This window comes from Convolutriloba macropyga, chromosome 2, assembly GCF_964194025.1.
Source record: "Convolutriloba macropyga chromosome 2, txConMacr16.3, whole genome shotgun sequence".
In the NCBI taxonomy this organism is placed as follows: domain Eukaryota; kingdom Metazoa; phylum Xenacoelomorpha; order Acoela; family Convolutidae; genus Convolutriloba; species Convolutriloba macropyga.
Window position 1 is genome coordinate 75,893,211 of NC_134469.1, and position 23,369 is coordinate 75,916,579.

A 23,369-nucleotide genomic window follows, 5' to 3' on the forward strand; every position below is an offset into this window, starting at 1 on the left:
ATCTATCTATAGATTAATTGTAACTCAAATGCTGTACCAACATAATTTAGATCGAATCCTCAGATGTTTTAACTGTTCTCAAAAATGCAGCAAAGTGTAATACATCCGTTTTGGGAGGGGCTATATCACCATAATTAAGCTGCTCACTCTCATTGTATGCACTTATAACGCATGCGGTATAGCGAAAACAATTGAGGCAAATAACTACTAAACTAGAACTTGCTGAAAGAAAAGTCAATATTTTAAATAATATGCATCGGTAGCGTGGAGGATAAGACCAATAATTGTCAAGCAATTTCGAGTTCTAGGTTAGTAGTTATTTGCCTCAATTATCCTCGGGTTTCGAGTCGAATTAAAGGCGTAAAAAGATGCATATTTTCCTACGTCAAGGAATTTGAGAAGTTGGTTTTCTTTCCGTTCGTTATATTTTCGTTACTTTTGTTTTGCCCAATTTCCTTTTTTTTGCGTTTCGTTTTTGCCAGTATTTCTCTTTTGTTATAATTTGGCTCCTAATCATTACACGCTTTGCGTCCATTAAGCTTGCAACAACAGGCGATCCATTCAAGCCTTTGACCAAAGGATTGCAAATTCATAAAGAGCAATAGACAAATGCAATATGCATCAATAGCGTAAGCGATAGGATCTATAAATGTTAAGCGAGTGGCATGGTCTCGCACTCTAGTTGATCCGAAAAACGGTTCTGGTTTCCTTGACCCCAAAACGGGTGATTGTTGTTTGATCACCCGTTTTGGGGTTGTTTGACCGTCCACTCCTCTCTTCTTTTCGTCCTTTGCTAAAGAATTTTTTCTATATTCTTTTAAATGTAAAGTCGCACTTAAGTGCAATGGTTATTCGCTTCACCTTCACACGCTTTGACTGTTTGAGCTACAACCTGGAGTAACCAGGGAACAATGCTTCTTTTCATGCGCTTTGAGACCTGCTATACCGCCTTATTTAGGCTTCGAATCTGCACATATTTCTGCGTTCTTTGAGCGAGCCGCATACCAACAACACGCCAGCCATTAGACATCAACAGGAAGTGTGCCTACTAGAAAGGGTAATAGATGTAATTGATAGGCATCGGTAGCTTAAGGGATAAAATCAATGGCTGTTAACCGAGAGAAAAAGAAGCATTGTTCCCTGGACGCCAAAATTGGAATGTTTGTCCATTGACTAAAGTAAAGCTGATATATAAAGAGCAATAGTCAAATGCAATACGCATCGTTAACGTAAGGGATGAGACTTATGAATCTTATTTGCTCCTTTTTGGTGGCCCAAAATTAATAGTAGTTTTTATCCACTCCTGTGTTTCGTTTTCTTTCCTCCTCTTTTTCTTGATGTTATATTTTTTGTAGTGCTGTCACTGTGATTAAACTCCTACTTTTTGCATGTTCTAAAGTTCCGCAAACCTGCAGCGTAATGTAGTATATGCGATTTGAGACGCATTATCTCACCATTGAGAAGCTTGTTTTCTGAACGAGTCTTTCCGCTCCTCAAACATGCGACACAGCAAAACAAAAAATAGGTTGACCAAATGGCTGCTGTTACTTAGGGCAATAGACGCAAAAACAGGGATTGTTGGCCTAAGCGGTAAGACCTAACGCATTCACACGAGGGGCATGGGTTCTAGCCCAGGTTCGGATATTTAAAAAGCCTAATTTCATTTAATGAAAATGATTTCCTTGCAATGCTTTTGCGGGCCTTCTAGTTTAATACTAAAATTCAAATGATAAGTGCGCCAAAATTGGTGTCATTTGTTCACTATGCCAAGTATTACAAACCCCCTATTTGTATCAGACGGGACAAATTGAACATTTATTCAAAAGGACTTATACCAACAGACTACAATGCACTCCTATTTGTCAAAACCTATTGGACATGTCATTGAAGCCTACTCCACTTACGGTCAGATAGAAACAATAATTAAATTAGTGCTCTCAGGACATAGCTTTTGTTGACAAAGGAGTATGAAAACAAGCAGAGGCAATTCACATGCAAGAAACGGTTGATATATTTATGCTAAATCTGCTATAGTTTTTTGTTACTATTTCGAAAGCGAAGCACTTGTTGAGCAACTTTTTTTGGAGTTGGATGGTCTGCATCTTTGGTCAATAGATCAAGTACTCGGTGAAAACTCAAACGATTGTGATATGACATCCCGTTTGACAGTTGGAATCCAAGAAAATCACAAAACAGGACACTGCACGCTAGCGCTTAGAGGCTTTCTGTTCACTTTGTGCACTCTGTTAAAAAACTGCTTTAAATCACACATTGCTTGCTCTTTTTGCATCTTTTTTGCGACAGAAATTATTACATTGCGTTATTGTTATTTCCGCAAAAGGAAAAACAGATGACATTACCGAATTACAAACAGTTATCTGAGTCAGTAAAGATTATGACTGACCAAAAGAAGTTTTTTCGCATAAATATAAAGAAAAAGATGAAAAACTTGCTGAAATTGAAAACAATGCTATCAACCTGATCAAAAGTTTTTATACATCAACAGACTGTATAATTAATGAAAAATTACCTAACTACGAAGATTCAAAATTGCTGGGCTTGCCAAATTTTAGGAAAACAGAACGCTTGAAACTCAGTACCCACTGCGCTGTGATTATCAAATTTATGTAATTTGAAGAAAACAAATAAAATATATGGCAAGAAGTCATGGCTTGCGAACTCAAGATAAATAACACACCAATCTTAAAGAACGATAAACATCTTATGGCAGATTTTTCTTGGAATATGCTTTCGAGTTGGGTTTAGTCACTACATTTTTCAACAACCAAGTTAAAAAAATTTTATGTAAAGTGAATATACAAAAGTATCGAAAAAAAGCTGTCAAAGGTTTTTAAGATAAAGCAATTCAGAGTAAAATACGAAAGCGCACCATGTGCCAGAACACAAACAAAATACAACAAATAGCAATCCACCACCGCAACGATCATACTATATGCGTTGTGACGGTTTTTTATTTCTGCTCAGTAGGTTGTGCGATTCACCTGGAGAAGAAAACTCTTCAGATATTTTGTACTCTGTCCTTTTATTTTTTTTTAACGAAAAGAGTTGAAACGAACAATTTTTTCAACTCAAATTAGACTCAGTTTTATCAATATTGTACAGATTAGCCTAAACGACGTGCAATTGATTGAATTTTGTTTTGCAATTCTATATAAGATCTATGAGATTCAATCGTAAAGATTTAATTGCTCTAATTAGCTCTTCGAATAAAAAAACAAACGATCTTTGCCCAAAAAGTGGCTAATAGACAATGATGCAATAGAGTTTTACAAATTGATACGCTATCAAAAAATAGTTGCAAAAAACATCAAAATAAACCAGGAGGAGTCGTTGCCATTTACGTATTACAGGAAACTGACTATGAGGTACCGGAATCAAAATTGAACCATAAGCAGTTAAAAGTGCTGATAAAACAAAAAGGGAAACATATTGGGCAAAATATTCTGTATATACTGACCCCCACAATTTAATTTAGACATTTTCTTAAAAGATAATGGCAACCTGCCGATTTATCTTCAATCAAAAAAGAAAATGGCTAAGTGGTGACATTAACAACGACAGCATAACATTAATCAACAGTCAAAACAAAACTAAATTAGTTACAATCTTTACAACCGAAATGCAAACACAGAGACATCTCACTCCTCAACGTCTTTAGATCATATGCTATGCTTAAAACAAGTTAAGAGAAATAATATTGAAATTAGCTTTTCAGAGCATCATAGATTATTTTGTAAACTTTAAATAGACCCTGAATATTTGACTGTACAGATAAACAAAAGAGTAAAACGATTGGCCATGTAACTTGTAAATACAGACCTCTACATAGAAATTTATATTTTTTTCTTAAAATATCTTGACACCCTATTGGTTTTCTTTTCAAACACGAAAGAAAACTAGCTATGTGCTAACCATAACAATGACTGCATAGTTTTAATCAATACAATCAAAAACAAAAGTAAACGAATTTAATGCAATCATATAAGTACGATTTTTGAACCGAAAAAAGCAACCAGAGTGACATCATATTCCTCAGCTTCATTAGATCATATTCTTTGAACAAAACAAACTGAACAAAATAATTTTAAAAACTGCAGTTCAGATCACTATATCTTGTTTTGTAGATCATACACAGACATCTAATTTTACAGATAAAACAAAAAGGCAAAACAACCGGACCAATATTTTGTATATATAGACCACCACAAAGTGAACTACACATTTCCTTAAAATTATCTTAGCGGCCTATTGGTTTTGTTTTTAAATAAAAAACAAAAATGCTCAAGACAACTTAGAAATGTTATTTTAAAGCAGCTTTCCAGACCACTATTTTTTGTGAATAGGCTTCTCAGTCTGGCTGATCTCTATAGAAAATCTACAGATTGCATCATTGCCAGCAATCAACTGAAAGTTGAGTTCTGTAATGATACTGAAATGGAACCTTTGTTGAATTTGAAATACAAAACTTGTGTTGATTTCTTACTGGAACAATTTGCACCAAAGAAAATACCAAGTAATCAAACAATTTTCAAAACAACAATAATCGAAAAATGGTAGCAAAAAAATTTATCAAAAACGGATTAAAGAGCCCAATTTTGAAACAAAAAAACTTTAAGTGCCCTGAAAAACAAAGTAACTAGTCAAATTTGGAAATATTGGAATCTGAGTATGATGCAGAAATCAGTTGACATTTTAACAAAGACTATTTGTCAAACGTTGGAAAACCTGCAAATGTTCAATTGGATGTTAAAGGTCTTTTTAATGTATACACAGAAAACAATAAAGATCTGAAGTTTAAACAAAAATGAACAAAAACAGAAAAATTTGATGTTTATTTTAGCACAATGACAAAACAATTCAAGCACAAAGGAAAAAAAATAAAAACAATCGAGTTGTCTTGAAGATAAAAAGATAATAATAAAACGTGCTTCTTGCAACAGCAGAAGTTCAAGAAAGTATTGAAAAATATTTTTTAAAAATCAAAAACTCTGCATTGTGATGGCATCTCAGTTCATTTTTTGAAAATCTTAAGGCCGTTTATTTCCTCTCTTGTTTCAGAAAATTGTAATGACACGCTTCAAAAATTTGCACTGACATCTTGAAAGTTGCCAGAGTAGTTCCACTACTTAAAAGTTTAGATATTGAAGATCCCTTACACTTCCGGTCAGTTAGTTAATTTTCTGGGAATTTTTAGAGGGAATTTTTTCTACATAACTAGAAAATCGTTTGTGTTTGCGTCGTGTCTGAAGGCGACAATAGAAAACATTTTTTTTCGTCCTGCTTTGCTAAAAAACAAACAATTTAAGAGATCACTAAATTCTTTTATTTGTCGAGCTATACATCTGAAACAACACAAAACCTCTTCGATTTTTCGCACGCCTGAATTATTTATGTTTCGTGAAGCTAGAGAGTTGTGTGTTGAACATTATTGTGTCAAATTTGTTTTATTGGTTTCAAAGTTGAAAACATATTTAATATAATTCTGTTGTAATTAGAAGACAAAACTGCAAAAAAACTACGCACCATGGGCATCAAAATAGCTATAACGCTAATCAGGTTGACGCTCACATGACCCATGAGGGCAATTTTGGAAGCAAACTTCGACCGCTTCTTTTTTTCGGACTAAAGCGAATAATTGACGGAAAAAAGGTGCAAAGAATTGATGTCTAAAAATTACTTTCAAGCAATTCTTTTAATTTTAAAATACATTTTTTTTGAAGTTTACATACAGAACATTTTAAACTTGTTTCTTCAGGTACTCCAATGTTTTTTTCACTTCTGCAAAAAAAAGTTATTCAATGTTTTCACTTCAATTCAATTCAATTCAATATATATGTGTGTTGGTTTCTGTGTGTGTGTATATATATATATGTGTGTGTTTATGTGTCTGTGTGTGTGTGTGTGTGTGTGTGTGTGGGGGGGGGGTGTACATAAATTAAAACGAGCTTATTTTCATCGGTTGTACTTTTTGTTTATCAAAAACTTTTATCAGATCATATTGGGATTGAAACCGGCTTGTTCTTCAACACTTGTTTTTATTGCAGAGAACTCAGTTATGTCTTATTATAACTAAAATAACACTGAAACACTGGCAGACTAACGCACTTTCTATCATAAAAACCTCGACTCAATGTTCCGAGTGTTCACTAAAATAGTAAAACTGAAGCAATGGGTACCGAGAAAAAACTTATTTTTCATTAGAACATAATTAGCGATTAAGTCAAGACAAGGGCTCCTTAGATAAATGCAAAACATGTCGCGTTTTTGTAAATCTTGATCTTTTCAGCTATTTTTACGGCCGAGACCTGGATTAAAACCTGCCAAGTTTGGCTGAGACTTGGATTTAGACTTGCAAGTCGTGACCGAGACTTGCACAGGACGGACAGGTCTAAACTGTGTTATGAGCATGGCTCTGAATCAGTACTTGCAATTAGAATTGCCCAGTACTGATACTGACTTGGCGTTAAGTACGGGCCTAAATACAGAAACGATCCCCTTAACCATTAAAGTTGACAAACAACCGACATTTAAAAAAATCAGCTTTTTCAATGAAACCTTTGGTGAAAGAATAATGACAGATACAATTTCCAAAAAAAAGTTCGGCCAACTCCCATATATTTTGGTTAAGCTCATTATTTTTATGGCTCTGACCAATTGGTTTCGTTAATGTTTGTGGATGTTTTATGTTTTTCTTTCATTTGTTATGCTTTCTGTTGTCCAATAATTTAGTGTGCCCAATCAAAGATCTGATTGGCTTTTATATGAAGAATAAGTGAACCTAGACAATGCATTCAGTATTAATTTGAATTTTTTTCTTTTGAGGAACTGTTGGAGAATTTCTAAACTTTGCCACTATTTAATCTCAGTTCTCTCAATTTCTGGCCTAGTCTCAGTAAAAACAGTCGGAACTCATTTCCTCTGAGTTATAAATTCTAGTCTGCACGGGTTTTTTTCGATTTAAACTATTGTTTCTCGATTTGGAAATTCATTTTGTTTCTCGTCGAAATATCACATTATTGTCAGGTCCAATTGAATGAAATACATATTAGGGAATATGCACAGCGTTGGAAAAGATAATCTCAAATTGTTATTGTTTTTGTTGAATAGTTTATGCTTTTGAGCTGGGGCATGGTTCTCTCGCAAAATTTAGCTGATTTTTTTTTATTTTTGCTTATGCATGTTTGTTTTTTCTTTTTGTTGTACGGCATACACCTGATAATGATAGGTTTCATTTGCTTCTGTAGGACGTATGATTGAACTGGTTTAAAACTTCAGCATATAACTTTTTGTTATAATGAGTTTAAAATTAACTTTTGAAAAACAAAATTTTTCAACTGTCTCCTTTTGCTTTCATTTTTGCCACCATGTAATTCAATCTCACTAACAAGAAGTCTCAACATTGTTGTTGATTCAAACACTATTATCTCGTTTGGTTATTTGTTTTGACTGACAGCTTTGACCTTTTACTTAGATAAAAAAAATTTCAAGATTTCTATACTGTTTAGTTTTTGGGTTTCTCTTGTTGTCCTTTTATGTTAAAGACTCGTTGATGGTCAGATGAGAAGCAAGAAAAAATGAACAGTTGTTGCTGATAACATCTTATAGTTATAATGCCTAAAACTTTGTGGTGTCGTAAAATTGTTTGTGAAGTTTTGGCTTCTGCCTGTATTTGTTGTTATTTTTTAGTCTCTTGTCTTAGTCTCATTAATAACAGGCCCAATTGGCTTCTTGAGGCGCTGCAACTTAAATTATCTCTTTTTATTGAAATCTTATGTCTGTTCTGACTTTTTAAAGTATTTGTTTTCAAAAACATCTGGGTTTTTGAGCATCGCAATTTTCCAAATCGTTTTTTGTTGATTTTTAGGTTAGTTTCTTTAAAGACCGTTCACAACCCGTTTCCATTGATCTATATATTGATCATTACAACAGTTTTAGGATCAACCATTTGTTTTTTGGCTTCGTTACTACTACGAGATGTTTGAGACTTTCAAAAATTTGTACATTTTAAAGAATTTTTATCATTTTTTTTAATCATAACATTAATAGTATGTCCCATTGGCAGGCTTTGAAATCTTGCGCAATTGAACTTTTTTAATGCTTTTAGTGAAAAGTTTTATGGTTTTAACGGCTTCAATGTCATTTTTGCGCAAAGCGTAATTGAATTTTGTGTTTTTGCCGGTATCTGTCCTCTCTTTTGTAGTCACATGACGTACACTGGATAATGACAGATCTCAACTTCTTCTTATGAAGATACGAACGTAGTCTTTTTAATGATTTCAGTTAATATCCAGTGATATTAATCAGTTTGAAATTAATTATGTTCAAGAACAGAAACGTGTTTTTGCACCTGTTGGCTCTTTTTTGTCGACCTGTTACCCAGTCATGTTGACGACAAGTCCAATGTCTTTTCTAATGAAGTATAGGTTAAGTTGTTTTTCTCAGGTTTTATCTGATGCAAGTTTGATTTTGTTATGATTTTTTAAATATAGACATCGAGTTTTGGTCTTAATTAATGTTTGTTATTCGATTTTTAGTATTGTCTTTATTTGTAGTCCTATTAACATTACGTTCCATCGGTCCTCTAGCGTGGCATTATTGTATTCCATTTGTTGTTTATTGAACAATATGTATCTGAAAATGTTCTATCTCTTCATCATTTGGTAGCCAATTAAGTCAAAAATGGGGTCGGAACACTACGTGCGTACGCACATTACCGAGCCTCCTTGTTTCCAGTCTGGATTCAATTGAGAAAAATATATTTTTTTTGCTTTGATTAGAAGTCGACATCCAGAACGACACTTGGCCAGGTGTATGTGAGATAAACGGAAAGAGGGATGATTGTGACTATGGACAACCGACCACAGAAGGCAGACCATATGGATTGACTATGGACTATCACCATGTAGCCTACTACCCAATCAACTGCAGTACTGTCGTGTACAAGGCTAAAATCATTTCTGTTCTTTTTGTGCTTAAAACTTTTGGACCTAAAACGTACACAGTTGACTGCTATGGAGCTCCGAATCTATAAATCCCATGTATAAAAAACGTAATTAAAAACGCCTATATGTGGGCAAAAATCAAAAGAGACGACTCCCTAAATTACCAAAAAAACTGGAATAAAATTGAAAAAGATATTGGAAAACTAAAGCAGAGATCGGGCAAAAATTTGCCAAAAATGTCAAATTTTCAATAGTTTTGTTCTGTAATCACAATCTCCTAGCAGCATAGCAAAGGCAACCCAATTTCAAAAAGACCCCAATTTAGAGAAGAAATTGGGCAAAATTTTGCCAAAACTGACAAATTTTTAATTGTTTTGTTCTGTAAAAACATAATCTCCTAACCACTTTTGGCAAAAACAAAAAAGGTCCCAAACATGACTCACATGTCCTGGGAAACTGTGATACAAATGAATACCTATATATATATATATATATATATATATATATATATATATATCGAAACCTTTATGTGTACCTAATTATAAGTCTACCCTCTATTTTAATATTCATATCATACATATCATAACTAAGGTTATGACTTCTTATTATTCACGTATAAATATGTTCCCGCTAGTCTACCAAATTATTTCATAGTTTGTTCACAGTATTTTATTATAAGTAATCATAATCTCGATTATCAATCTGAATTCAAGTTGCTTCTGTAAATGCTCTTAATTTACTCAAGTCAAATTCTAGCTTGGATTCGCACCGCGATTACATTAAGCAAATTTAGTAAAACACACTTATTTACGGATTCGCTCCGCGATTCCTGTATAATTTTGAGATAGTGTATTCGCGACACTACTCTAACTCTGATCGCTAAACTTAAATATAACATGGCGCAGTCAGCAATAAAGGACAGCGGCAAATCTCCACTCGGAATTCAACCCTTCTGGGAAAAGGCAACCCTAGAGCCCCCACTTCGATGGGAATATTGGAGGACGCAACTAAAACTTGCTATTCTTGCTCGCGAAGGAATTGAAGTGGATCTTCTATTAGCCGATACTCCAGAGAATGTTATTCTGCCAACTGAACCGGCTTATGAAGACGCAGTCGAAAACCCGACAGCACAATCAGAACGAGATCGACGCACCCGTAACGAACAGGCAAAAACAGCGTGGAAGAATCATTGTCAACGCATTGAAGCGGTAGGCATATGCGGAGATAAACCGTGGAAACTCTGTGATCGAAAAGCATCTTCATTGATGTACTTGAGTCTGGGAACGGAAGGACGACGAGTATTTAATTCGAAAAACTCGAATGTTAATCTAGATGAATTTTCAACAAAAAATTTTTGGGATGTTTTGAATATAACTTTCATTCGAATTCATAACATAACTTTTGACCGATATCTTTTTCTTACACGGAAACAGCAAAAGGGAGAACCGATTGAGAAATTCTATGGTCATCTCAAAGAACTTTCGGAGAATTGTGATCTAGGAGAAAAAGGGGATACTATTATCAGAGACGTTTTCATCGCAAACATGCAAAATGAAGATATTCAAAAAGAACTTTTAAAAGAAACGGTAGAACCCGACAAAGCATTAGCAATAGCAATCAACATCGAAATGGGTACCCTCAATCAACTCAAAATGAACGCAAAAAAACTGAGCTCAACTCAACAGCTAATCAAGTACAACGGATGCGCATCGCGAATGCTACTCCCTTTTCCACTATGAACATCACTGCACGGAAAAAGCCCACAATTTGTCATTTCTGTGGAATTAACTGGACTCCTGAAAACCGCAATAGATGTCTTGCCCGAGGAAAGAAATGTAATAACTGTGGCATTGAAAACCACTTGGCAAAGGTTTGTCGAAAACCTAAAGACCCCAATTCGTACCCAAAACCTAAGCCACGGGTCAATAATGTAGAAAAAGGTGACCAAGCTGAGGACGTCAATCAAATTTCGGCTGATTTTGACCCCGATTTGGAAACAAACTACTCATCAGATGAAAATAATTGTGTAGCTGCAGTATCTTCGACAGACTTCGCAACTTTTGTGGAAGCGATCAATCTTCCTGTAGTGCTTGGAAGTACAGCAAGGAATGTCTTGGTGGATTCGGGTAGCTTATGCACAATAATAAATGAATCATTGGCAAATTCAATCGTTTCCCAAGACTCAGATTCGAAGTGGATACGCGAGGCGAATCCCATACAATTGAAAACTTTCTCTAACGAGCCTATTCATACGCTAGGCATTCTTCAAACTTCAATTCAAAGCAACAATTGGTACGCGAATCCAATAGAAATTCAAGTAGTGACGGATGGTCATCGCCCACTGTTGGGTAGAGAATTGTTTCCTGCTCACGGACTCTCAATTCAACAATCAAATAATCAAACAACAATCAACCAGGTAGACCAAGAATACTTTCCAATCAAAAAGCAGATTGCAATCGATTTTCCTGATCTAATCTCCAGAATTGGTAAGTCCAAAGTACATATGGTTCGTTCAAAATTTCATAGAAACTTTACCCCATCACACCAAAAAGGACGTCGTGTTCCTATAAATCTGTTAGGCAAAGTATCTGACGAGTTGAAGAAACTTTCAGAACAAGGACATATTGAAAAACTTCAAGAATGCTCTGATAAAAACTTTATTTCTCCTATCGTAATTACAGTTAAGAAGGACAAATCCGTAAAGTTAGGTCTTGATTCGAAAGTTCTGAACAAAGCAATACACAAAAATAAGTATCAAATGCCAAATATAGATAGCCTTGTCGATTCGATTTCACAACACATTAATGACTCTAATCATGGAGAACATGTTTATTTTTCGACGATTGACTTAAAATACGCATATAGTCAATTAAACTTGCACCCGGATACCGCACGTCATTGTAATTTCAATATCATTTGTGGCGACGCAACGGGTACGTATCGTTTTAAAACGGGATTTAATGGTCTTACGGATAAGCCGGCAGAGTTTCAAAAGGCAATGGATTACACACTGGTTGGTTTGTCTAACACATACTGTTTTCTTGATAATATAATTGTGGTTAGCAATGGTAATAAGGAATGGCACCTCAATTACGTTTACAAATGCCTGCAGAAACTCGAGGCTGATAATCTCAGAATTAATTTAAGGAAATGTCACTTCGCAAAACATCAGATAAATTGGCTTGGTTTCACATTTTCACAAAGTGGTGTTGGACCTATAGAGTCTAAAACAGCAGCAATTGCAGAAATCAAAGCTCCTAAAACATTGAAACAATTACGATCATTCCTAGGTAGCCTTCATCATTTAAGTAAATTTATTCTCAATCTTGCCAAAATATGCCACCCTCTTCGGCCTTTATTAAAGAAAAGTGAGAAATTTATTTGGAATGAAAATCACTAAACACATTTCGAGCATATCAAAACTGCCATTGCAAACGCTACAGAAAATACTCATTTTAACCCGAAACTGGAAACGCGAATCAAATGCGACGCATCTCGCCAAGGTTCAGGCGCTGCGCTTGAGCAATTAGATTGTGAAGGGTGGAAAACGGTGGCTTTTGCATCTCGTTTTCTGAATAGCAATGAAAAACGTTATAGTATAAATGAACTAGAATTGCTTGGTGTGGTTTGGGCCATTGAATATTTTAAATATTATCTATTTGGGAGGAATTTTACAGTCTTGACAGACCACAGAGCACTTCTTTCGGTCTTAAAATCTCACCGTTCCAATAAATCCTACAATAGCAGATTAACACGATGGATAGATCGTCTGTTACCATTTGATTTTAATATAGAGCATAATCCTGGCACTAGAATGGGTTTAGTTGATTATATTTCGCGTCAACCGAATCAAAAAGCAAAAAGCATCACTCAATATGATGAGGAATTAATGGTAGCAACAATTTCCCGCATTCGCGACGCAATTACATCTTTATTTATTCACTCAAATAAAATTCCTTTCCAAAAGTGGCCCACGAACAGCAAATACAAATTTTAAGTAAACAAGACGCGCGTCCACTCTTGCAAACCTGCTAAAAGTAGCACGCATAATTCAAATGCCTCAAATAATTCACTCACTACTCGAGCACAAGTAAATAATTACAATTCAAAATTCATTTCTCGCTTTAATTGCCACGCAAATCAATTGCTCAAATCTGATACTGCACTCGCATCGCGAATCCAGTCGCAAAAATTTTCATTGTAATTCAACAGCAAAATTGAAGCAAAAAGTACATCATATCACAATGCCAGCAAACGAGGCATCGCAAAATAATCCCACCGCTTCGCCACAAACCCCAAGAGTGACATTCCGCACCCAATCTACACCAATAACAACTACAAGCGCCGGACCCAGCAACACCCAAGCCTCATCATCACCCGAAGATTATGACATTGAGCTATCCCGGGAGGAGATCTTTGAGAACAATCTCAACCTACTGTTTACAAAGTCATTCCTCGCAGTTCTCACCAGCAAGGACGCGGTGCTGAAGGAAATTCGAGACTGCGTCATCCAGGACGACGAGGCCCGATGTAAAGCGGTCAGCCCGTACATACATTCCTTCTGGAAGGACCTTCATGTAAAATCCGGCTGCCTCTGTGTCGACAAACGTGTTGCTATCCCAAACTCAATCAAAGAAGCTGTGTTAGCATCAATTCACATGACACATCCCGGTAGTTGGGGAATGATCTCCCTTTCTCAATACGCAAGGTGGCCATACATGCACAGAGAAATTTTGACAAAAACTTCAGATTGTGTCCCATGTACAGAGATTGGTAAGAATTTAAAACCTATTGTACCAAAATCCAAATGGCATCCACACAAAGCTTGTCAAAAACCTGATGAAGAAATACAAATTGATTTTGGGGGTCCGATAATTAACGATAAAGATAAAGATATTTATTTCTTAAAATGTATTGATCGTTATTCCAAGTATCCGACAGTTAGAACATTTGACAATGCTAATGGGGTAAATGTAGTAAAATTCCTTCGTGACTACGCATATACTCATGGAATCCCGCGAACAATACGTTTAAACCAAGCAACTTGTCTCGTAGGTAAACAAGTTACGAACTACTGTAAGGAAAATAATATTAACATTCCCGACGCTCCGGTCGGTGATCATGGAGCTGTTGGATTGGTGGAGCGAATGATCCAAACAATAAAAAGACTTTTATCTTGTATGAAAGCTGAAAATAAAGATACATTCTCAACGTCCAAAGCGATTAAACAAATAGTTTCTGATTTACGGTTAACAGAACAGAAAACGACAAAGATAACACCGTTTGAAGCTCATTTCGGCCGTCCTGAAAATACTTCCTTAAGGAATATTAGCACACTTCCATCAAGTTTAAATTTAACTTAAGAAAAAATTATTAATCACTGTTTAGATGCTGATACAGTTCCTGCCGATGATTTCCTGGATGAAGCTGGATAGCTCAATTTTAACAGAAGTGACACGGAGGTCGGAAAGAACATGTGCCAGGCATCATTGGAGGCAGCCCAGCGTTATCGCGATTCGGATAACAAGGAATCCCGATTCATTACCCACACGCAACTCACGGACACTATACCTCGTACGGAACAGTCACTCAACGTTGAATTGGACCAAAAACTCCCGAACAAGAAGAGAGCAAAGAGACAACTAGCAGGTCTCTATGAGGTCCTTAAACCAGGATCATTTGTGACGAAGTCATCGCCTTAAAATCTCACCGTTCCAATAAATCCTTCAATAGCAGATTAACACGATGGATAGATCGTCTGTTACCCTTTGATTTCAATATAGAGCATATTCCTGGCACTAGAATGGGTTTAGTTGATTATATTTCGCGTCAACCGAATCAAAAAGCAAAAAGCATCACTCAATATGATGAGGAATTCATGGTAGCAACAATTTCCCGCATTCGCGACGCAATTACATCTTTATTTATTCACTCAAATAAAATTCCTTTCCAAAAGTGGCACACGAACAGCAAATACAAATTACAAGTAAACAAGACGCGCGTCCACTCTTGCAAACCTGCTAAAAGTAGCACGCATAATTCAGATGCCTCAAATAATTCACTCACTACTCGAGCACAAGTAAATAATTACAATTCAAAATTCATTTCTCGCTTTAATTGCCACGCAAATCAATTGCTCAAATCTGATACTGCACGCGCATCGCGAATCCAGTCGCAAAAATTTTCATTGTAATTCAACCGCAAAATTGAAGCAAAAAGTACATCATATCACAATGCCAGCAAACGAGGCATCGCAAAATAATCCCCCCGCTTCGCCACAAACCCCAAGAGTGACATTCCGCACCCAATCTACACCAATAACAACTACAAGCGCCGGACCCAGCAACACCCAAGCCTCATCATCACCCGAAGATTATGACATTGAGCTATCCCGGGAGGAGATCTTTGAGAACAATCTCAACCTACTGTTTACAAAGTCATTCCTCGCAGTTCTCACCAGCAAGGACGCGGTGCTGAAGGAAATTCGAGACTGCGTCATCCAGGACGACGAGGCCCGATGTAAAGCGGTCAGCCCGCACATACATTCCTTCTGGAAGGACCTTCATGTAAAATCCGGCTGCCTCTGTGTCGACCAACGTGTTATTATCCCAAACTCAATCAAAGAAGCTGTGTTAGAATCAATTCACATGACACATCCCGGTAGTTGGGGAATGATCTCCCTTTCTCAATACGCAAGGTGGCCATACATGCACAGAGAAAATTTGACAAAAACTTCAGATTGTGTCCCATGTACAGAGATTGGTAAGAATTTAAAACATATTGTACCAAAATCTAAATGGCATCCACACAAAGCTTGTCAAAAACCTAATGAAGAAATACAAATTGAATTTGGGGGTCCGATAATTAACGATAAAGATAAAGATATTTATTTCTTAACATGTATTGATCGTTATTCCAAGTATCCGACAGTTAGAATATTTGACAATGCTAATGGGGTAAATGTAGTAAAATTCCTTCGTGACTACGCATATACTCATGGAATCCCGCGAACAATACGTTTAAACCAAGCAACTTGTCTCGTAGGTAAACAAGTTACGAACTACTGTAAGGAAAATAATATTAACATTCCCGACGCTCCGGTCGGTGATCATGGAGCTGTTGGATTGGTGGAGCGAATGATCCAAACAATAAAAAGACTTTTATCTTGTAAGAAAGCTGAAAATAAAGATACATTCTCAACGTCCAAAGCGATTAAACAAATAGTTTCTGATTTACGGTTAACAGAACAGAAAACGACAAAGATAACACCGTTTGAAGCTCATTTCGGCCGTCCTGAAAATACTTCCTTAAGGAATATTAGCACACTTCCATCAAGTTTAAATTTAACTTAAGAAAAAATTATTAATCACTGTTTAGATGCTGATACAGTTCCTGCCGATGATTTCCTGGATGAAGCTGGATAGCTCAATTTTAACAGAAGTGACACGGAGGTCGGAAAGAACATGTGCCAGGCATCATTGGAGGCAGCCCAGCGTTATCGCGATTCGGATAACAAGGAATCCCGATTCATTACCCACACGCAACTCACAGACACTATACCTCGTACGGAACAGTCACTCAACGTTGAATTGGCCCAAAAACTCCCGAACAAGAAGAGAGCAAAGAGACAACTAGCAGGTCTCTATGAGGTCCTTAAACCAGGATCATTTGTGACGAAGTCATCGCCTTAAAATCTCACCGTTCCAATAAATCCTTCAATAGCAGATTAACACGATGGATAGATCGTCTGTTACCCTTTGATTTCAATATAGAGCATATTCCTGGCACTAGAATGGGTTTAGTTGATTATATTTCGCGTCAACCGAATCAAAAAGCAAAAAGCATCACTCAATATGATGAGGAATTCATGGTAGCAACAATTTCCCGCATTCGCGACGCAATTACATCTTTATTTATTCACTCAAATAAAATTCCTTTCCAAAAGTGGCACACGAACAGCAAATACAAATTACAAGTAAACAAGACGCGCGTCCACTCTTGCAAACCTGCTAAAAGTAGCACGCATAACTCAGATGCCTCAAATAATTCACTCACTACTCGAGCACAAGTAAATAATTACAATTCAAAATTCATTTCTCGCTTTAATTGCCACGCAAATCAATTGCTCAAATCTGATACTGCACGCGCATCGCGAATCCAGTCGCAAAAATTTTCATTGTAATTCAACCGCAAAATTGAAGCAAAAAGTACATCATATCACAATGCCAGCAAACGAGGCATCGCAAAATAATCCCCCCGCTTCGCCACAAACCCCAAGAGTGACATTCCGCACCCAATCTACGCCAATAACAACTACAAGCGCCGGACCCAGCAACACCCAAGCCTCATCATCACCCGAAGATTATGACATTGAGCTATCCCGGGAGGAGATCTTTGAGAACAATCTCAACCTACTGTTTACAAAGTCATTCCTCGCAGTTCTCACCAGCAAGGACGCGGTGCTGAAGGAAATTCGAGACTGCGTCATCCAGGACGACGAGGCCCGATGTAAAGCGGTCAGCCCGCACATACATTCCTTCTGGAAGGACCTTCATGTAAAATCCGGCTGCCTCTGTGTCGACCAACGTGTTATTATCCCAAACTCAATCAAAGAAGCTGTGTTAGAATCAATTCACATGACACATCCCGGTAGTTGGGGAATGATCTCCCTTTCTCAATACGCAAGGTGGCCATACATGCACAGAGAAAATTTGACAAAAACTTCAGATTGTGTCCCATGTACAGAGATTGGTAAGAATTTAAAACATATTGTACCAAAATCTAAATGGCATCCACACAAAGCTTGTCAAAAACCTAATGAAGAAATACAAATTGAATTTGGGGGTCCGATAATTAACGATAAAGATAAAAATATTTATTTCTTAACATGTATTGATCGTTATTCCAAGTATCCGACAGTTAGAATATTTGACAATGCTAATGGGGTAAATGTAGTAAAATTCCTTCGTGACTACGCATATACTCATGGAATCCCGCGAACAATACGTTTACACCAAGCAACTTGTCACATAGGTAAACAAGTTACGAACTACTGTAATGAAAATAATATTAACATTCCCGACGCTCCGGTCGGTGAGCATAGAGCTATTGGATTGGTGGAGCGAATGATCCAAACAATAAAAAGACTTTTATCTTGTATGAAAGCTGAAAATAAAGATACATTCTCAACGTCCAAAGCGATTAAACAAACAGTTTCTGATTTACGGTTAACAGAACAGAAAACGACAAAGATAACACCGTTTGAAGCTCATTTCGGCCGTCCTGAAAATACTTCCTTAAGGAATATTAGCACACTTCCATCAAGTTTAAATTTAGCTTAAGAAAAAATTATTAATCACTGTTTAGATGCTGATACAGTTCCTGCCGATGATTTCCTGGATGAAGCTGGATAGCTCAGCTTTAACAGAAGTGACACGGAGGTCGGAAAGAACGTGTGCCAGGCATCGTTGGAGGCAGCCCAGCGTTATCGCGATTCGGATAACAAGGAATCCCGATTCATTACCCACACGCAACTCACAGACCCTATACCTCGTACGGAACAGTCACTCAACGTTAAATTGGCCTGAAAACTCCCGAACAAGAAGAGAGCAAAGAGACAACTAGCAGGTCTCTATGAGGTTCTTAAACCAGGATCATTTGTGACGAAGTCATCGCCTTAAAATCTCACCGTTCCAATAAATCCTACAATAGCAGATTAACACGATGGATAGATTGTCTGTTACCCTTTGAGTTTAATATAGAGCACATTCCTGGCACCAGAATGGGTTTAGTTGATTATATTTCGCGTCAACCGGATCAAAAAGCAAAAAGCATCACTCAATATGATGAGGAATTCATGCTAGCAACAATTTCCCGCATTCGCGACGCAATTACATCTTTATTTATTAACTCACATAAAATTCCTTTCCAAAAGTGGCACACGAACAGCAAATACAAATTACAAGTAAACAAGACGCGCGTCCACTCTTGCAAACCTGCTCAAAGTAGCACGCATAATTCAGATGCCTCAAATAATTCACTCACTACTCGAGCACAAGTAAATAATTACAATTCAAAATTCATTTCTCGCTTTAATTGCCACGCAAATCAATTGCTCAAATCTGATACTGCACGCGCATCGCGAATCCAGTCGCAAAAATTTTCATTGTAATTCAACCGCAAAATTGAAGCAAAAAGTACATCATATCACAATGCCAGCAAACGAGGCATCGCAAAATAATCCCCCCGCTTCGCCACAAACCCCAAGAGTGACATTCCGCACCCAATCTACACCAATAACAACTACAAGCGCCGGACCCAGCAACACCCAAGCCTCATCATCACCCGAAGATTATGACATTGAGCTATCCCGGGAGGAGATCTTTGAGAACAATCTCAACCTACTGTTTACAAAGTCATTCCTCGCAGTTCTCACCAGCAAGGACGCGGTGCTGAAGGAAATTCGAGACTGCGTCATCCAGGACGACGAGGCCCGATGTAAAGCGGTCAGCCCGCACATACATTCCTTCTGGAAGGACCTTCATGTAAAATCCGGCTGCCTCTGTGTCGACCAACGTGTTATTATCCCAAACTCAATCAAAGAAGCTGTGTTAGAATCAATTCACATGACACATCCCGGTAGTTGGGGAATGATCTCCCTTTCTCAATACGCAAGGTGGCCATACATGCACAGAGAAAATTTGACAAAAACTTCAGATTGTGTCCCATGTACAGAGATTGGTAAGAATTTAAAACATATTGTACCAAAATCTAAATGGCATCCACACAAAGCTTGTCAAAAACCTAATGAAGAAATACAAATTGAATTTGGGGGTCCGATAATTAACGATAAAGATAAAGATATTTATTTCTTAACATGTATTGATCGTTATTCCAAGTATCCGACAGTTAGAATATTTGACAATGCTAATGGGGTAAATGTAGTAAAATTCCTTCGTGACTACGCATATACTCATGGAATCCCGCGAACAATACGTTTAAACCAAGCAACTTGTCTCGTAGGTAAACAAGTTACGAACTACTGTAAGGAAAATAATATTAACATTCCCGACGCTCCGGTCGGTGATCATGGAGCTGTTGGATTGGTGGAGCGAATGATCCAAACAATAAAAAGACTTTTATCTTGTATGAAAGCTGAAAATAAAGATACATTCTCAACGTCCAAAGCGATTAAACAAATAGTTTCTGATTTACGGTTAACAGAACAGAAAACGACAAAGATAACACCGTTTGAAGCTCATTTCGGCCGTCCTGAAAATACTTCCTTAAGGAATATTAGCACACTTCCATCAAGTTTAAATTTAACTTAAGAAAAAATTATTAATCACTGTTTAGATGCTGATACAGTTCCTGCCGATGATTTCCTGGATGAAGCTGGATAGCTCAATTTTAACAGAAGTGACACGGAGGTCGGAAAGAACATGTGCCAGGCATCATTGGAGGCAGCCCAGCGTTATCGCGATTCGGATAACAAGGAATCCCGATTCATTACCCACACGCAACTCACAGACACTATACCTCGTACGGAACAGTCACTCAACGTTGAATTGGCCCAAAAACTCCCGAACAAGAAGAGAGCAAAGAGACAACTAGCAGGTCTCTATGAGGTCCTTAAACCAGCATCATTTGTGACGAAGTCATCGCCAACAACAACCATTATTAACGAGCCAGGACGACCCCCAGTAAAATTTCGTGACAGTGACCTTTCAAAATTTGGAACGAAAGCCGAAAGGTCTACGAACCTATGGACATATGCGCAACGACGCCCCGCGCCATATGAACAAACAGAAACGAAAATTGCAAAGCACAATAACGATCTGAAGAAACAAAAATGGGGCGAAATAAAGATCCGCCACCGACAACGTGATACTACATCTGTAGTCTCATCAGTAAATTCAAATGTTTCACGTGCTTTGACAGTGCGTAAACCAGTCAAGCCACAACTTAAACGTCGTCGCAACACTAAGCCAAATGAATCGAACGAGAACGCAACGACTTCAGACCAACCATTAATTTCAATTGTACCGGCTCCACCTGCACCTACCCCACAGGCTCCACAGACATCATCCATACCCCCTATTTCTGAAGACCAAACTGAAGGCCGTAAACGAAAACGACCCCAGTTCTATGGTTTTACTGAAGCGGATATCTCTCCAACCAGTTCCTTGGCTTCTACAAGCTCAGCGAAACCAAAGAAACGCAGAACCAAGAAAGACAAGAAAGGTCTCACAACCGAAAATTCCGTAGTTGCACTTATTCAAGATGCAGAGCAGTCAAGAATTCCATCACCACCCCGACCTGATCTGCAATTAGGACAGACTTCACCACCTGATTCCCGAATCAGATATTATGAATATGAACAGGAACGTGAAATGTCAGTGTGGGACGCTGAAAATGAAACCTAGTGAGAAGTTAAAACTTTGCAAACTTTGATAAACTACAGCATCATAATTCATTTATGCATTTGCCTTGCGTTTCCAATTTTCAATGTGTATATCAAACGTAATTTATTTCATTTGCTGTTTAACTTCAGTTTATAATTTGTTCATGTATTCGCTCCGCGAATCCACTTCGTTATGTACGTGAAATTTAATTTCTTTCTCTCATTTTGTTCATCTACATGCTATAATTTTACAATGTACTCGCTCTGCAAATTCACTCTTATTTGGATTTTCTAATTTATTGTGCAGTAATTGCTATTTCAATTTCTCAATACAATAATCACCTACATATGCTTTGCATATACATAAACTTTAATCTTGTTGTTCATTAAACTTAACATTTGCAACACCTTACCATTCTACATTATGTTGTGTTCAACCAATTTAGTAGTTCTTTGTGCTGATTTTAAAATTTTAAATGCATTTAAAACTTTTCTGTCATGGGGGAAATGTGATACATATGAATAGCTATATATATACATATATATATATATATATATATATATATATATATATATATATATATATATATATCGAAACCTTTATGTGTACCTAATTATCAATCTACCCTCTATTTTAATATTCATATCATATATATCATAACTAAGGTTATGACTTCTTATTATTTACGTATAAATATGTTCCCGCTAGTCTACTAAATTATTTCATAGTTTGTTCACAGTATTTTATTATAAGTAATCATAATCTCGATTATCAATCTGAATTCAAGTTGCTTCTGTAAACGCTCTTAAATTACTTAAGTCAAATTCTAGCTTGGATTCGCACCGCGATTCCATTAAGCAAATTTAGTAAAACACACTTATTTACGGATTCGCTCCGGGATTCCTGTATAATTTTGAGATAGTGTATTCGCGACACTACTCTAACTCTGTTCGCTAAAGCTAAATATAACAGAAACGTTCCAATTAATTGCACATGTCAACTACTGAGAAATCTGAAAGAAAGCCCCTATTGTTTTTGCATTTTTTGCATTTTTTGCCAGATTAGAGCTGAAGAAAATTCAGCGTATAGTTAATTAAAAAAAAACAATCCGTGACTGAGCTAAAAATGCGCTGAACAGGTCAAAGAAAAAGAAAAAGCGATCAGTTTGTTATTTCTTCAAGAAGCGTATTTGCTACTATCAGCACGTTTCAGCTATATTCAACGCTCTTTTCATTCGTTGTCCTATTGTTTCCGTAAAATTTTGTAAGGAAAAATGTTCGCCAAATTTTGTAAGGAGATAATTCGCACAAAATAACGAATTCATGTTGCACATGTGTATCTCTTAACTTACTTCAACTGCCTTTGAAATCTGGATCTAACAAGTAGAACTGCGCTTTTTTGTATAAATTGCAAACTAACTCGAAATCCGAAAAAGAACCTCGTTAATATGCGTTTGTTCACAATTTTCCCACCCCAGTCATCAATATTCCTGGCTTAATTGTCTGCAAATGGAATAGAGATGGTAAAATTCTTATATAAAACAGTGTAATGGATTCTCAAGGATATTTGGGATGTATTCTGTTTCCGCCACCCCCCCCCCCCAGCTTAGTCAGCATAAATCTTTTATGACCCCCAGGCGACATGCTATTTTCTTACTTAGTAAAGTGCTATATAACAATATATAACTTGTAACTGGGGGTCATAAAAACACTGGGGGCAGAAACAGAATAGATCCGATATTTGATTGAGTCTTAAGTTTGGACAAACGTGTACACCACTCACGCAGTGAGATTAAAGTTTCTTTTATTTCACAAAGATGAGCAAAAAAAATTGAAGTTGGCAAAACCTAGGGCGAGAGGAAAAAAATCAAGCGAAACAATTTCTCAAGCACAGGAATAGATATTTTTATCAGGAAGACACCAAATTTTGCCAAACAACAAAAAATAAGATTCTGAGTTCGAATAAATCTATCCAATTCAAGCCAAAAAAAAGAATTGACCAA

The 23,369-nt window shown here is 36.8% G+C and overlaps 1 protein-coding gene across 2 annotated transcripts in view; it reads left to right on the forward strand.

Moving 5' to 3' along the window:
* Positions 1 to 23,369, forward strand: part of LOC142335465 (uncharacterized) — a 68,250-nt gene that overhangs the window by 4,819 nt on the left and 40,062 nt on the right. For both annotated transcript variants that reach the window (XM_075383974.1, XM_075383976.1), the window contains one exon: positions 8,799 to 8,965. In XM_075383974.1, the coding sequence (XP_075240089.1) occupies positions 8,799 to 8,965 (167 nt within the window). The remainder of the gene's footprint in view (positions 1 to 8,798; positions 8,966 to 23,369) is intronic.